Source organism: Ciconia boyciana, chromosome 7 (assembly GCF_034638445.1).
Source record: "Ciconia boyciana chromosome 7, ASM3463844v1, whole genome shotgun sequence".
NCBI classification, from domain to species: Eukaryota; Metazoa; Chordata; class Aves; order Ciconiiformes; family Ciconiidae; genus Ciconia; species Ciconia boyciana.
Window position 1 is genome coordinate 56,606,108 of NC_132940.1, and position 13,307 is coordinate 56,619,414.

A 13,307-nucleotide genomic window follows, 5' to 3' on the forward strand; every position below is an offset into this window, starting at 1 on the left:
GGGGAAGGTCAGGACTGAAACAGCACTGAGAGTTTTTTGTGCAAAATACAAGACGACATCTGCTGCTGTCACACCCATCAGATGTTCAATTCTGTGAGCAAGGCTACAATGGCAAGGTACAGCCACAAAGCAAAGAATATGGTGAAGAGAAATGACTTAGCAGAAAAGCTACTGTAGCAATATTGTAAAGAATATTTTCAACACCGCAGTATGTTACCTGAGCTGCTGTAAGATCGTAGCCAAGGATCATATGGACAGAAAAGGTCACCACGCTGGCAATGACTACAACTATGGGAGCCACGCCCACAGTGATGCTCTGGAAGTAGCCTGCACGCTCTAAGATTTTACGTTCTTCCTCACGAATTTCTAGAAATATAAATAGGAGCACCATATTTGAAGTATGGTTCAGGGGGTACATACACAACAGACACTACCATAGCACTACAAACACTGAGTAAAAGAAGCCTAACTCTACGCTTTAGCATTTATCACATTATATACCTTCTTATAAAGACCACAGTTACAGAGGAGCAAACTATAATGGTCTGTAAATCTCCATAAGAATAGAGGTCTTTTTACTCTATTTAAAAATGGAGCAGCCAGCACATTTATTAAACGACAAAAAATGGAACAAAATTTAAAAATTTAAGATTAGTGCCAAGCCACAAACATCATTATGCTAGAAGGTGAAACTTTAGAAGCAGGTCTGTTTGTCCAACCCATCATGTATAACAAATAGGAAGCCTGAAGGATGAAAGTGTTATTACACTGCAAGTACATCAACATCTATCGTACTAAGCTAGGAGGATGCACCAGGGTACTAAGCAATGGGGCATCTACACAAAAGGAAATGTTTACAGATCGTGTGAACTCACTTTGAACATTCTGAGAAAATGGTTTGACCCAGGCATACATTTTAATGAACTTAATGTAATTAAGAACTTCATTCATCTTTTGCACACGCTCATCTGTTGTTGATACACATTTTCTTCTGAAATAAGCTGTGAGGCGTGATACAAACATCTGAAACAAAAGGCAACACCATGCAACATTAATGGCAACTCAGAAAGAGCAAGTACATTCAACTCCTCCTAGTTACCAGAGAAAGCCAATTTTGAATCTGAAAAAGGGATTCAGGGATGGGGCAAGGCGACTGTTGTTCTAACATAAAAGTCAGGCCGGAAACACTATTCATATCCTCCCACCCTATCTGCACTGAGCACTAGACTCATGATAGTAAGTTTCAACAAAAATAAAATTTGTGAAAATAAAGGTGTGCGCTTTTACAAACATTGAATAGTACCAGATTTGTTAAAGTTTCTGAAGCACAAAGACTACAAAGACATTGACCTAAAGACACACCAAGTTGACCCTCATGGCAAACGAACAGTAGAACCCATTTTAGCCAACCTTTTAACCTGGTCCCATAAGGCAAAAGAGCGATCTGGACTTTGCACAGCCAGATCAATTGCTGCTACATGCCAGTGCTGTGAAGGTGGTAAAAAAGTTCTAATATTTTTACTGAACCAATCTAAAAATAGTTGATCACATGTTTCTAAGTATCTGCTACTCTAACATTCATCCCATTCCTGGTCTGAAATTCAAAACACACCACATCACTTAAGGAAGTTTTCAGCTCCTTGCCCTTCTTCATACTCCTGCAATCTCTTTTGGAGTCCCCATCAATAGAGAAGGGCTGCTGAAAAGAACTGGAAAAGATGACCAAACTCCACTCGTCATCCCCCTCTTTAAAATATAATTCCCATTATTTTAATCCTTACTGTTGACCAGATAAATTGGACCAAAGTGGACCTCACAGTATTCAGCCTCCATGCTTTTTAAAATTTGTGTTATTTAAAATTTGTGTTATGAATACAGTGACAAATCTTCAGCAGCCTTACATGGCATTTTAGAGGCAAGATGATTTTGGCTCAAACTAGCCTATTTCACAGCTCAGCGGAAGTAGAGGCAGGAGTAACTAATCAAGAACACACTCTCCCAGATGCGGTGCTTTTCAACATCTTTTGTTGAAATAAAGAGCAATGTGCTCATGCAACACCGAGCTCCTGTACACAAGCTGGAGGCCTTGTGTCTTTCCAACCTCAACCACAAGCACCTGAGCATTCTGCAGTTTAATTTAGCTATGCATATTTATCTCAGTCAAATCTATCAGCTTTTCTATTTCCATTTTCTAATTTATCATTCTGAGCTTCCTGTTTCCAAATTTCTGCTTCATACCCCATCTTTAGAAACACCTTCAATAACCTGCAGCCCGAGAAATAGGCTAAATCTAGCACATTTCAACACCTTCTATTCAAAACTACACGTACGTCTGACCTAACAAAAATGAAGCAAGTCTGAACTCTTTCCAACTCACCATTGCTGGGTAGAAAAGAATGAAGACAGCAGAGCCCAAGAAGCCTGTTGGACCCAGAATAATCACATTATAAACCATTCCTAAGATGGCCACAATAGGGCCCCCAGCCAACAAACTGCCAACTGCTGCAGCTTCAAACATCCTTTGACCATCACTGGAACATACATTTATGAGCTGAAAAATACACATAACAGATTATTTAGATTTAAGGCACAGCTCATTCTCAAAGGAATATATTGCATATCCCTTTTCACACTGCAGTTTCCAAAATGATGCTGCAACTTACCTCTCCAAGAGACTTCTCCTTGATGTTCTTCAGCTTAAGAATTTTCTTAAACGCCATTGTCAAGATAGCTCCACGCAGTCTAACCCCCGTGCGGTAATTCAAAGCCCAGGTTAGTGCAAGGGACCAAGATCGCACTACTTCCGTCATAAAGATGCCAAAAACTAAAAACAAGCTGTACTGCAGGTTGGACTCACTCTGTTGGGTATACTCCAAAAGATGTTTCACAACGAACGCCTACAGGAAGAAATGCAAGCTTGCATGAACACCCCATCATCCCAGAAGACCATGCAACAACTTTATGTTAAGTTAGAAATAAGTAGGCTACTTTGCTTTTAAAAGAGCCGTTTGAAATAGAAAGCATCTTCTTTCTAGAAGTAAAAGGTGTCAATACAAGAAGTACTGTAACACAAAGCCCTGCTGAGAGCCAAGCACTGAGTCAAATTTAGTAAGTAAAGAGAGTTTAATTTGGAACCACATTCCTCGCAGCACGCTTCTAATCCTCCGTGTCTTCTAACTTAACATAAATCTGTCAGTTAGCTGAAAGCAATGCATTATCATATAGAAGAGTTTTAAAATATAGTCACTACTTATACATCTGCGCACATTAAGAAACATTCCTTTACGTGACATTAAGACCTTTTTTATTTTATCTTTGGTTTGCTTCAAACGTGCTTATTTGATAAAAAGGAACAATGTACCTACAGTTGTAGAGGGGAAGAGTGAGAAGGACATTTGCAAAACATTCCTGGAAATAAACATCAGCAGTTTAATAGTAAAGAAAAAAACAAGCAGAAAGCACAAGGTACGCAATACCACAAATCATTGGGGATAGGGGAGAAAAAAAAAAAGACCAAAAATTAACCATTTGATCCCTCCCCATACCCTCTCCCCCCAAAAACATAAACACTTTACCTCAGGAATCACATTTCAAACATCACCTGCAGAAAAAGGACAGCCCCCAGAACCATCAATTCCCACCTCCAGCTCTTTGTGGTCCAACGGCACAATATAACATCATACAACTCACAATCACCAGCAATATTAAATACTATTGACTGCGAAACAATAGGCTTTTATTTGAAATAAAGTGCCATCTTAAATGGTAACATCTCAAAACACTGTACAACAGGTAGAGCATTGTATAAACATACAATCTGCACATACAGGATAATTATAAAGGGCTAATATCTAACAGTCAGTCTCAGCCTCTAACATAAACTAGATTTGAAACTACACACAAAATTATAAAGATACAAAAACAGAACAGTATTTGTTCATGAAGTCCAAAAGAAGTCAAACTTGCAGGTGCCAACAGAGGAGGCTTCTGAGGCTGCACAAATTCTGAAATCTGGTTTAAAAAGTATCCTACAGTAAGGCTTCACAGACAGCACAAGATTTCCTAGAGAGCTTTTCAATAAATGATGCTTTAAGATACTGGTGCTTTTGATATGCTAATACAGAGCAGAGAATTACCTTTGCCCACAATAAAAAGCAACCAAAAAAATCTGAGACCAAAGAAAATATTTGAGAAGCCTTCACATCATAGTCCGTTGAAGTCCTCTTGGCTAAACCAGGTTTTGCAAATAAGAGTTCTGTATAGTTTGAAGAGAGAGGGGAAAAAACAAAACCCAACTACTTCAGCAAAGGTATTGATAGCTATAGCCCAGCACCAAATAACAGAAAAAAATGGAGATCAAATTCATCTGTTCTGAGGAAAATAATTCTGCACGTCAGAACCAAGGAAACATGCTGTAAATAATTTTGCTCTTTCTTTTTCACAGGTGTAAATTAAAGCCAGATGTCCATCAGGTTCTAGAATGGCCACTGAGAAAATTTACATATCGATCCCTGAACAAATGTGAGGAGCTCAGATTCACAGATCTATTGCATTCCAACTTTCTCCTTACTTGGATTTAGTTTAACATCGACTGTTTGGACCACAACTGCATACAGTTGGTTTGCAGTTACTAAGGAGATTACTGACTTCTTTTTCCAGTATTCAATCCAACATATGCAACTGAGTCACTGAGCAATTGGGGTGAAAATCCCCCTTTTTCCTCATGAGCTGTAACTCAGCATGGTCGCAGACTGCAAGCATTTTCTCGCACATCACAGCATTGCTGAAAGTCTCCAAGAGAGGATGTATAAAGATAGCAGATGTTTCCTGGGGTCTCATTCCTCCCAAAACTTTTTAGTGCAATTTTTCAGCACTATTTTATAGATTCAGCATCTCCCGTGATGAAATAGAGACCAGCTTACATTATACCCCCATTTTTTTTTCCCGGAAGAAAGAAAAGAGGAAACAGCAGATTAAAGAATTTTGAAAAGGGAGGGGAAAAAGTCACACAGAATTAACATTTACATCTGAACACATACTATTTGAATTCAAACTAGTTTAGTGACAAGAATCCAGCATAAAGGTATCCACAGAACAAGAAAGTTACAGTACAAAAACTAAAACTCAAGCTAATGGGGAAAAAGGAACTCCTGTGACTATTACCGTAGTAGTTGGTACTAGCTGCTTGGCTGTCTTAAGCATTCCCATTGAATAAACATTACCTTACCTTTGCTCTTGGCGTTGGCTCTGCCCAGCAGGACTGTCTCATTCTGACGCAGAAAACAGCCATCCTGAAAATTCTAAAGAACAGCTTCTGTCACTGGTCCCACTGCAGTGCCGGCGTCCCTGCTGCAGCCAGCGTGCGACAGCACGGGGCAGGCTGCAACTGGAGCCAACTGGGAAACCGGGAAACTTACCTCCAATAGCTTACCACTCCCCCCTCCAATAACTGACCAAACTGTCAAGCTGTACTCCACTAAGATAGCAAGTTTCCCCATCTCCCAAACAGGAAGAATAGCTCTGAACAGTTTCAAACAGGTACATTGTTCAGACCTGGAGTTAAACTGATTATGTTTAGTTATCAAAAAACTTCTTTGCTCCTCAACTTGAACTTGAAAGTTTTGGTAGCTGATCAAATGGCAGCAGATATTCACTGGAGATAAATAGTATCTCACCTATACTAGTACATTCTGATGGTTATTACAAGGCACTCTGACACATGCAGCTGTCTCACAAGGTTATGGGTTTTGGATACTGTGCCAGATGCAGAATTTATCAAAATAAAAAAAGGAAGACCCTTGAAGGATCTATCGGACGTCAAAAAAAACCCACACAGGAAGTCTGCGGTAACTCCTTTCCAGTTATAACCATCACAATGCTCATCAGCAAAGCCACAGGTGTTGGCTGGCATTTCAAGGTCACAGACATTCAATTAAAAATTTTGAAGTTTAATATAGTGTTTAACTCCATTTTTATAATTTTCACCAATACGTGAGGTCAAGTCAAGTGCTTTTCCTGATCTCCCTTTTCACCTTCAGGTGACTGAAAGGGTGTAACAATACAAGAAAGCACTGATACTTCTGAGGAGACAGCATAGGCATATCTACAAGGCATGCCATTTTTAAAAACAGGGAGGAGGGATGGTAAAGACTTATTTTTCATGCCAAATGATGGAACCAAAAGGGAATTGTTCCTTATTCAGAGAAATGAATAAGGTTGCCTGTAAATGGGCAAATGTCTATAGATAATTTTAAATTACCCAAATCGAGCATCAATTGCAGCAGTAGCCCCCAGCCTAGTCAAGTTGGTTTGTTTTCCTCCTTCCCCTCCCACTTGCTCTCATTCAGCAATTTGGCTGAGACAAATTGAGAAAATTACACTACAGAAATTAGGGGCAACCCTGCTGCAAGTTCTTTGCTAAAGATAAAAGCAGCTTCTAAAGCCTGTAGTGAAACAATGACAGAAGCTCTTCTTGGGGAAAGCTAGTGCTGTTAAAACCTTAATCATGATTTATTGTTAATTACCAAAGTATGTTCGTATATTTTATAATACAAGCTACTATAAATTATTACCAAGAAAACAATACCACAGAAACATTTATTTTTATTCATATTACATGAAACAAGGCAAACTTTAAAAAGGCTTAAAAAGCAGAACGTCATTTTGATAAGACATTTAAAAGCAGGAAAACATTTTAAAAAGACATTTCACCTAACAGTGCACTGCACCCAAGTGTACTTACCCAAGAAATGAACCTTCAGCTTACCAGCACACTGAAACGTGTACTACTAGCAGTAATACTGCTCCTACTCCTCAAGGGAAATGTGTAGAGAATAAATTTAGTCAAAATTTCAACTGTAAATCTGCACAGCACGTGCAACAAACAGGTGACAAAAAATGGTGTGAATGTCAAGTCCCATATGTTGTTATCTTCATTATGACCCATAGCAACAAACAGCAGCAGTTCCTAGAGGCAGTAACGTACTCTAACACTTCTACATGAAACCTGTCTGACCATTCTCTGTAGGATCAGTAAAGACTATACCCACAGATTTCTTGAGACCTGCTCACATTAGTTTTTAAGTAGTGCTCTAATAAAATTGTTTCGTTCCACTTCTTGAAGACTGTGCTATTAATGCCGATAATCTAATATTATTGTTTTATCAGACTGAATTTTATTCCAAGATAAATTTACAGAATTGCAAAAAGAAAAAGAAAACAATTAAGAGACCTGCACATAAGAATTTTATGCAAAAAGACCACATACCAGTTAAGGAAGAACTTTAAACTATACTCAAAATCAAAGAGAAAAACCGAGTGTGCATTTCCTCCAAGATACCTAAACTCCCCCTCCCTTCTCCAAGAACTTGCCTCAGTATTCAGCAACTGATTCACCAGCTGTAGGAAACCTATCTTGGATTCTTGAATCACTCTGGAATTTTGCCCCAAAATTTCTAGCTAGTCAAAATATTTAAGTGATTCTGCAATGAAACCTTCAGATTTTACAGTTGGCCATGAGATGGAGCCCTCTGGGGTTGTTAAAAAAAGGATGGATATTACTTACTGGTCCACTAAAACCCGCGAGCTGCGTGATCATCAGACACACTATGGAAATGATGAGCCTGGTGCGGCAGAAAATCCACACAACCCTCCGGAGAGAAGCATCATCGGGTCCACTTTCTTTCAGTTCTTCCTGCCACAACCTCTCCAGCCTAATTAAAACAGAAGCCTTGTGTTATAAATTTTTCACCATGAGAGAAGGTATAATCTCATTGGTACTTCTTTGTGAAAATTCCAAGCACTTCCTAGCCCAGAGCAACAAAAATTACTAGATATCAAGAGAAATAAATACATGGTACATTCTGTGAGGTAAAGAGAAATATCTGCATCTTGAAATATCTATGTTGTGTTACTTCTACAGAAGAGAGGGGTGAAAAACACAATGCTTTTTGCTTTTGCCTGGAGCCTCTTCGGCAATCGTAATATACTGATTTGTCACAGTCTTTCCTTGCTAATCTGATGGAAGAGTTGTGGAGTCAAAACCTGAGAAAAATTCTCATTAGCCATAAAAGGTTAGCCTGATCACAAGATCTGACCCATATTCAAGCAAATCACCTTGCTACTGTCAGTATTACTGTTCATTATTTTAGCACAAGATTTTTTTCAGTGTAGTCAATCAGGAGCTGGTGGAAGGCCGGGACTTATGTAAAGTTGATAAGGGGGATTCACACTGGAACATGGAACGTCTAGTCAAAAATTATTGTCCTTGGGAGTGAAACGCATCCTGGAGAAATATGTAAGCTAATCGATATGTTTTGGGAACAATCTGAAGCTACTAGTAGAATTGTGATAAGCAGCACCTTTACACGAACTATCCTCATTATAATACTAAAAATCACACCCCTTGAGCTGGAGACCCTGGCCCAAGCAGAGACCCCTCACCTTTGGGCATGTGCAGAATATTAAAGTAGTACTGTAGCTTTAAAAGTAAGACAAGAAAATATACTTTGCGTAATTACTTATGCATATGTATAACTAGACTGTATAAATATTGTACCTGCATGAAAGAGCAGCATGCTAGCTTTGTGGAGCTACCACCTAGCACCCGGTTTTGCACAAAACTTGAAATAAACTGATATCTCGGCTCTGTGTGCCTATTGGGTGTTGCACACCAGGTAATGAACTCCATTTGTGAGACAATGTAGTCTTGAGAAAGAACTTCGTTTTAATAAAAAATAAAGACATGCGAAATCAGAAAAACAATTGCAAAACACTCCTGGAGGCAGAATCCTCTAAGTCCACTGAAATCAGCAAGAGTACAGGAACAGTGCAGCAGGAGGAAGTGGTCTATGAAGGATAAAACTAAATTCCACTATTCTGAGAAAGGCAGAACAAAATATCAGTGCTGCTTTTCTAGGGCAATACTATATCATTGCCTGTGAACTAACGTATAAAAAAAAAGGAAACAAGATGTCTCTACCTTCTACAATTGACATCTGAAGACTCATGCCTTGATAAAGACCATACATCATCCATAAACAATTCCCCTTTCTTGTACGCTCTGTGGGCCAAAGGAGTGAGCCAGGAGAAGGTCATGCAGGAGAAAAGCCCAGCATTATCAACAGGGTGCTGGTGTCTAAAAGAAAAAAATCACAAACAAATGAAAAAGGAAACAGAATTGTAAATCCCTGAGAAAAACAAAGCCTCCTCTCATTGAAAGTACTGAGTACCAAATGGCCCATGCCAGTCATACTTGCTAAACAAATTCTGATGTTTTCAGTATTAGTCAGCAGACCTACAGCTGCAATCCTGCTTTCTGACCGGTTTGAAAAGCAAATGCTGTATCAGTTCTTTTGTAACCTAAAGACTTACTTGGAAGTAGTCCGTATGGGTTTCAGCACATTCAGGCCATGGTGGTATTTGCCCTTATGATGCTCTTCGTCCAGCATTCTCAGCTGGGAATGCACGGAGGTGTCCAGTGGCAGGCCCTCTGCCCGAGCAGCTGCTTCCAAGGCATCCTGGCATTCAATCTGCTTTTACAAGAAAGACAGCAGAGTCAGAGTTCAAAACTATGTTTAAAGTCCATGACTCCAGACTCCAGCAACTTTGCACCTCTTTCTTCTGTAAATTATTACGCAACAACAATCACTATCATTTAAGTGTCTTAGAGGACAGGCTTCAGCCTGGCAGCAAAGACATGGAAAGCACAAATTCTAGATCTGCATTAGATTGCTGCATTTGTAAAACATAAATTAACACCAGTATTGTGCCTGTGCATTCGAAAGATAAATGGATAGACCAGACTAATCTTGCATCCTGCCACAGTAAATACAATAGAGAAATATTACAAAATCAAGTACCTTTGACATCAGTTCAGGAAATCAATGATTGGCTTATGCAGTGAAATTAAGACATACATTCTTGATGAATTTACACCCTCTTAGTGTAATTTAGATATTCTTATCCACAGAAAATTCAAATTATTTCCAGAATACTACTAAAGTCCCTTCTTCAAAAATATCTTGGATTAGATCGAAAAACAAATATGCATGAAGCAGAATTGTACTTTCTTTCATCATGTTTCCTGCTTTTTCTCTTTTTCCCTAAACTAAAGCAAAGAAAGATTACAATTTTCTCTGCTCCCAGCCACTCTTTTCAATGGCTCAGCAACTTTATTAACAACCACTTAAAAGGCAAGTCTTATCTCAGGGGAGTTTTCCCACAGCCCTAGTGAAAGGCAGACCTAAATGCTAATCTAAGAGGAGAAAGGAAACAGCAATGATATGGAGTAGTCAAAATGTTGCAGAGTTCAAACAAACCTTTTGATCAGAAGCTAAATGTGGCAAAACTATCTGAGGGGATTAGCTTGCTATCTATACTCACAGAGGGCTCACTACTGGTTCTGCTGACTTACTGGACCATTTATTGCAGTGCCATGTTACCTGTTTGTTTTCTAATTTTTTTTAAATGGAGCTACTTTGTGGAAAAAACTCAGCTCTGAGGTAAAAATCTTCCTGGCTGTCTCACAGAGATACTATGTTTACCCTTATTAGTTGCCTTCCCAGAGCAAAGTTATTTTATTTCTTTGAAAACAGCAACTGTAAGTGCCTTGTAGCCTCCTAAAAAACCAGTATCTGCAAAGCACTAAATGTATATCTATAGCAAGCACTTGGTTCGTCACTTCGCATGACGTAATTTTTGTCAGAAATGCCACCATTTATGAGAGACTTAGTCTGTACTACATTAACATGTAAGCTTGTAGCACATTAAGACATCTAGCTTCCACTCATGTGAAGGACAAGAACAGATTTATTTTAGCATAAATCTGTCCTTTATTTATTTAACCAAAGTACTTAAATAGTGCCTAAGCAGGTTGTCAACAATCCATGGTCCTGATCTCAAAAACTTATTCACTAAACCTAAAGCTATGGTTACAAAAGAAGATAGCAAAGTAATAAGAAAGCAAAAGAACATTTTAAAAAGTTTTCCAAAACCAAAAACACTGTGTTTGTCAGCATAAAAAGTTTTTCAGCACTTACAAACAAGAATAGCTTTTTAATAAGAAAGCACAATTGCAAAACACTGTATTTTTAGGCAGTCCAAAGATAATGTTCTTAAATACACACTGTGAAAAATAATCAAACTCTCCAGAGCTGCTCAACAGAATTCTCTCAGCAAAGATGGAAAAGATGCATTGATAAAAGACTAGGGGGCACTGCCTTTGAAAGGCCTTGCCCTAACGTCTTGCCATACAGGCAAGTATAAGCGCAAACCCCTAGTCGAGAACATTGCTCATCTCCATCTTGGCAAGGCTGTCAAAATCCCACATGTACAACTATCAAGAACCAAATGCATCACACTACTGCGCAATTAAGATTCTAAGAAAGACCATACAGTTCTGTGTCACGTTAGAAAATCTTCAAAGCATAGAGTTTATCAGGAAGAAATGAGACTCCTAAGCAGTTCTACAATGCATTTCTAGAGTAAAAGACTGAAGTACAAAATCTAGCAACAACTCCAACACTATTAATTTAGGTTTCTGAATCCCTATTATTTTTTCAGGTGTTCATCAACTGCAACATCCTGATTGGCTGCATGCATGTACAGTTTTCTTGGAACTAAAACCATGAAGAAGTCATTAGCAATGTGATGTAACAGGCTCCAGCACTGCTTGAAAGAAACGTCTAATAAATCATGGCTGCACTATCAAATAGAAATCAGACAGCACTTTTTCTAATTCAGCAACTTATTAATATGCCAATAGAAACAATCAACCAGGTGATACAACACTGTGTTAATAACTCTAAAGAAATGCTCACAGAAATAAAACAAGCCTAAATCAGATATCACTAACCAGAGGGAGGGGAATCATTCAAACATTTATTGAAAAACAGCAGCTCACTACTCAGCATCATCAAAAAGGCCAAAAGACAATGAAGAATTGCTACAAAAGACACAAAGAATAAAGCAGGAAACATTACCATACCACTTAAAAAAACTAGGGTTTGCCTCCTTTTTGAATACCAGAGTCAGTCCCCTATCACTTCAGTTCAAAATGGGTATTATACTTAAAATTACTTTATTGCGAGCAATGATAACAGTTGGGATTGGAACAGCTTCCACACAAGCATAAATTTAAGACTTCTCAGATAGAAAAAAGGAATAAATATAAGGTACACGTATTTGAGAGGTCCATAAAGTCATGAACGGCATGAAGATGATAACTAGGGAATGATCTTACAACAAACTGTTCTTACAGCAAAAGAACTGGGGACACTCAGTGAAATTAATGTTTTTCACACAAGGCATACTTAAATTTAGAATTCTCTGTCATAGGATGCTGTAAAGTTCAAATGCATAAATGGACTAAAAATGGGAGAATTAAACTCACATAGGATAAGCATATCATGGCTTATTAAATGCATGACAGAGGGCAACAGCAATCATTTACACAGCATCTTATTTATAGCTAGTGAATTCCAAAAAAAGTTTCTGAAGCCATGGGCAGCTCCTAACAGAGGGTAATGCTTCTGCCCTCCACCTTTCATGAAGCTGTGGCACACCTGGGTGCAGGCTGATACAATTCAACAGATGACTGGGAAAATTAACAGATGAAGAAAACAGTTAAACTTTTAATCCTGAGGGAAATCCCTGAGAGTATGGAGAGTACTGAGTGCATACATGATCTTGTCTTGTTCTTTTACCTCCACAGCTACTCACAGACAGGCAGAGAAAAAGAAGCATGGCTGGTGCTGCTACCACAGAGCACATCTGCCCCTCTGAATTTCTGCATCTTGAGAGCACAACAAAACCCTACCAGCACTTGTTACCATGATTTCCCTGTCCAACAAATTGGTCATAGCAATGGTAAGCACATAAGGTAATGCGAGAGCCAGAAAGACAACATGGTTGGCTCAAGACACGTCAGGAGAGAAAGTCTGGGTGAGGTGAGGAAAATAGGTTAAGGACAAGGAAAAAGATTTGCTCATTAGATTAGAGACAGCAGTACCAAATCCACAATCCACATACCAAGGTCATGTGAGAAGGCCATGAAAATACAGACAATTCAGGAGCCAGGCTACAAAGCTGTCAAATACACATGATGTCAGAGGTAAGCAAGACAGAAGTTCTGTAGGAAGCCAGAGGGGCATCAGGAACATTACACAGAAAGGCAAGCAAACTCAAATATATGAAATAGGAGGATATTTCTGACAACCTGCTAAGCAGCCAACATGGGCATTTATCTCTGATGATGGCGAGTAGGTGAAAAGAAAGGAGGCAGCTGTGTTGTATATGGGAAGGAAAAA

General features: G+C 38.8%; 1 protein-coding gene across 4 annotated transcripts in view; it reads right to left on the bottom strand.

The window, feature by feature from the left end:
• ABCC5 (ATP binding cassette subfamily C member 5) overlaps positions 1–13,307 on the bottom strand; it is a 51,480-nt gene that overhangs the window by 25,604 nt on the left and 12,569 nt on the right. For 2 of the 4 annotated variants that reach the window (XM_072867596.1, XM_072867597.1), the window contains exons 3-9: positions 9,373–9,533; positions 8,981–9,136; positions 7,565–7,712; positions 2,664–2,897; positions 2,378–2,551; positions 876–1,023; positions 218–366 (exon numbers count right to left, since the gene is read on the bottom strand). In XM_072867596.1, the coding sequence (XP_072723697.1) occupies positions 218–366; positions 876–1,023; positions 2,378–2,551; positions 2,664–2,897; positions 7,565–7,712; positions 8,981–9,136; positions 9,373–9,533 (1,170 nt within the window). Of the gene's footprint in view, positions 1–217; positions 367–875; positions 1,024–2,377; positions 2,552–2,663; positions 2,898–3,361; positions 7,495–7,564; positions 7,713–8,980; positions 9,137–9,372; positions 9,534–13,307 lie in introns of those variants that run through there. The other 2 variants (XM_072867598.1, XM_072867599.1) reach the window with 2 other exon arrangements.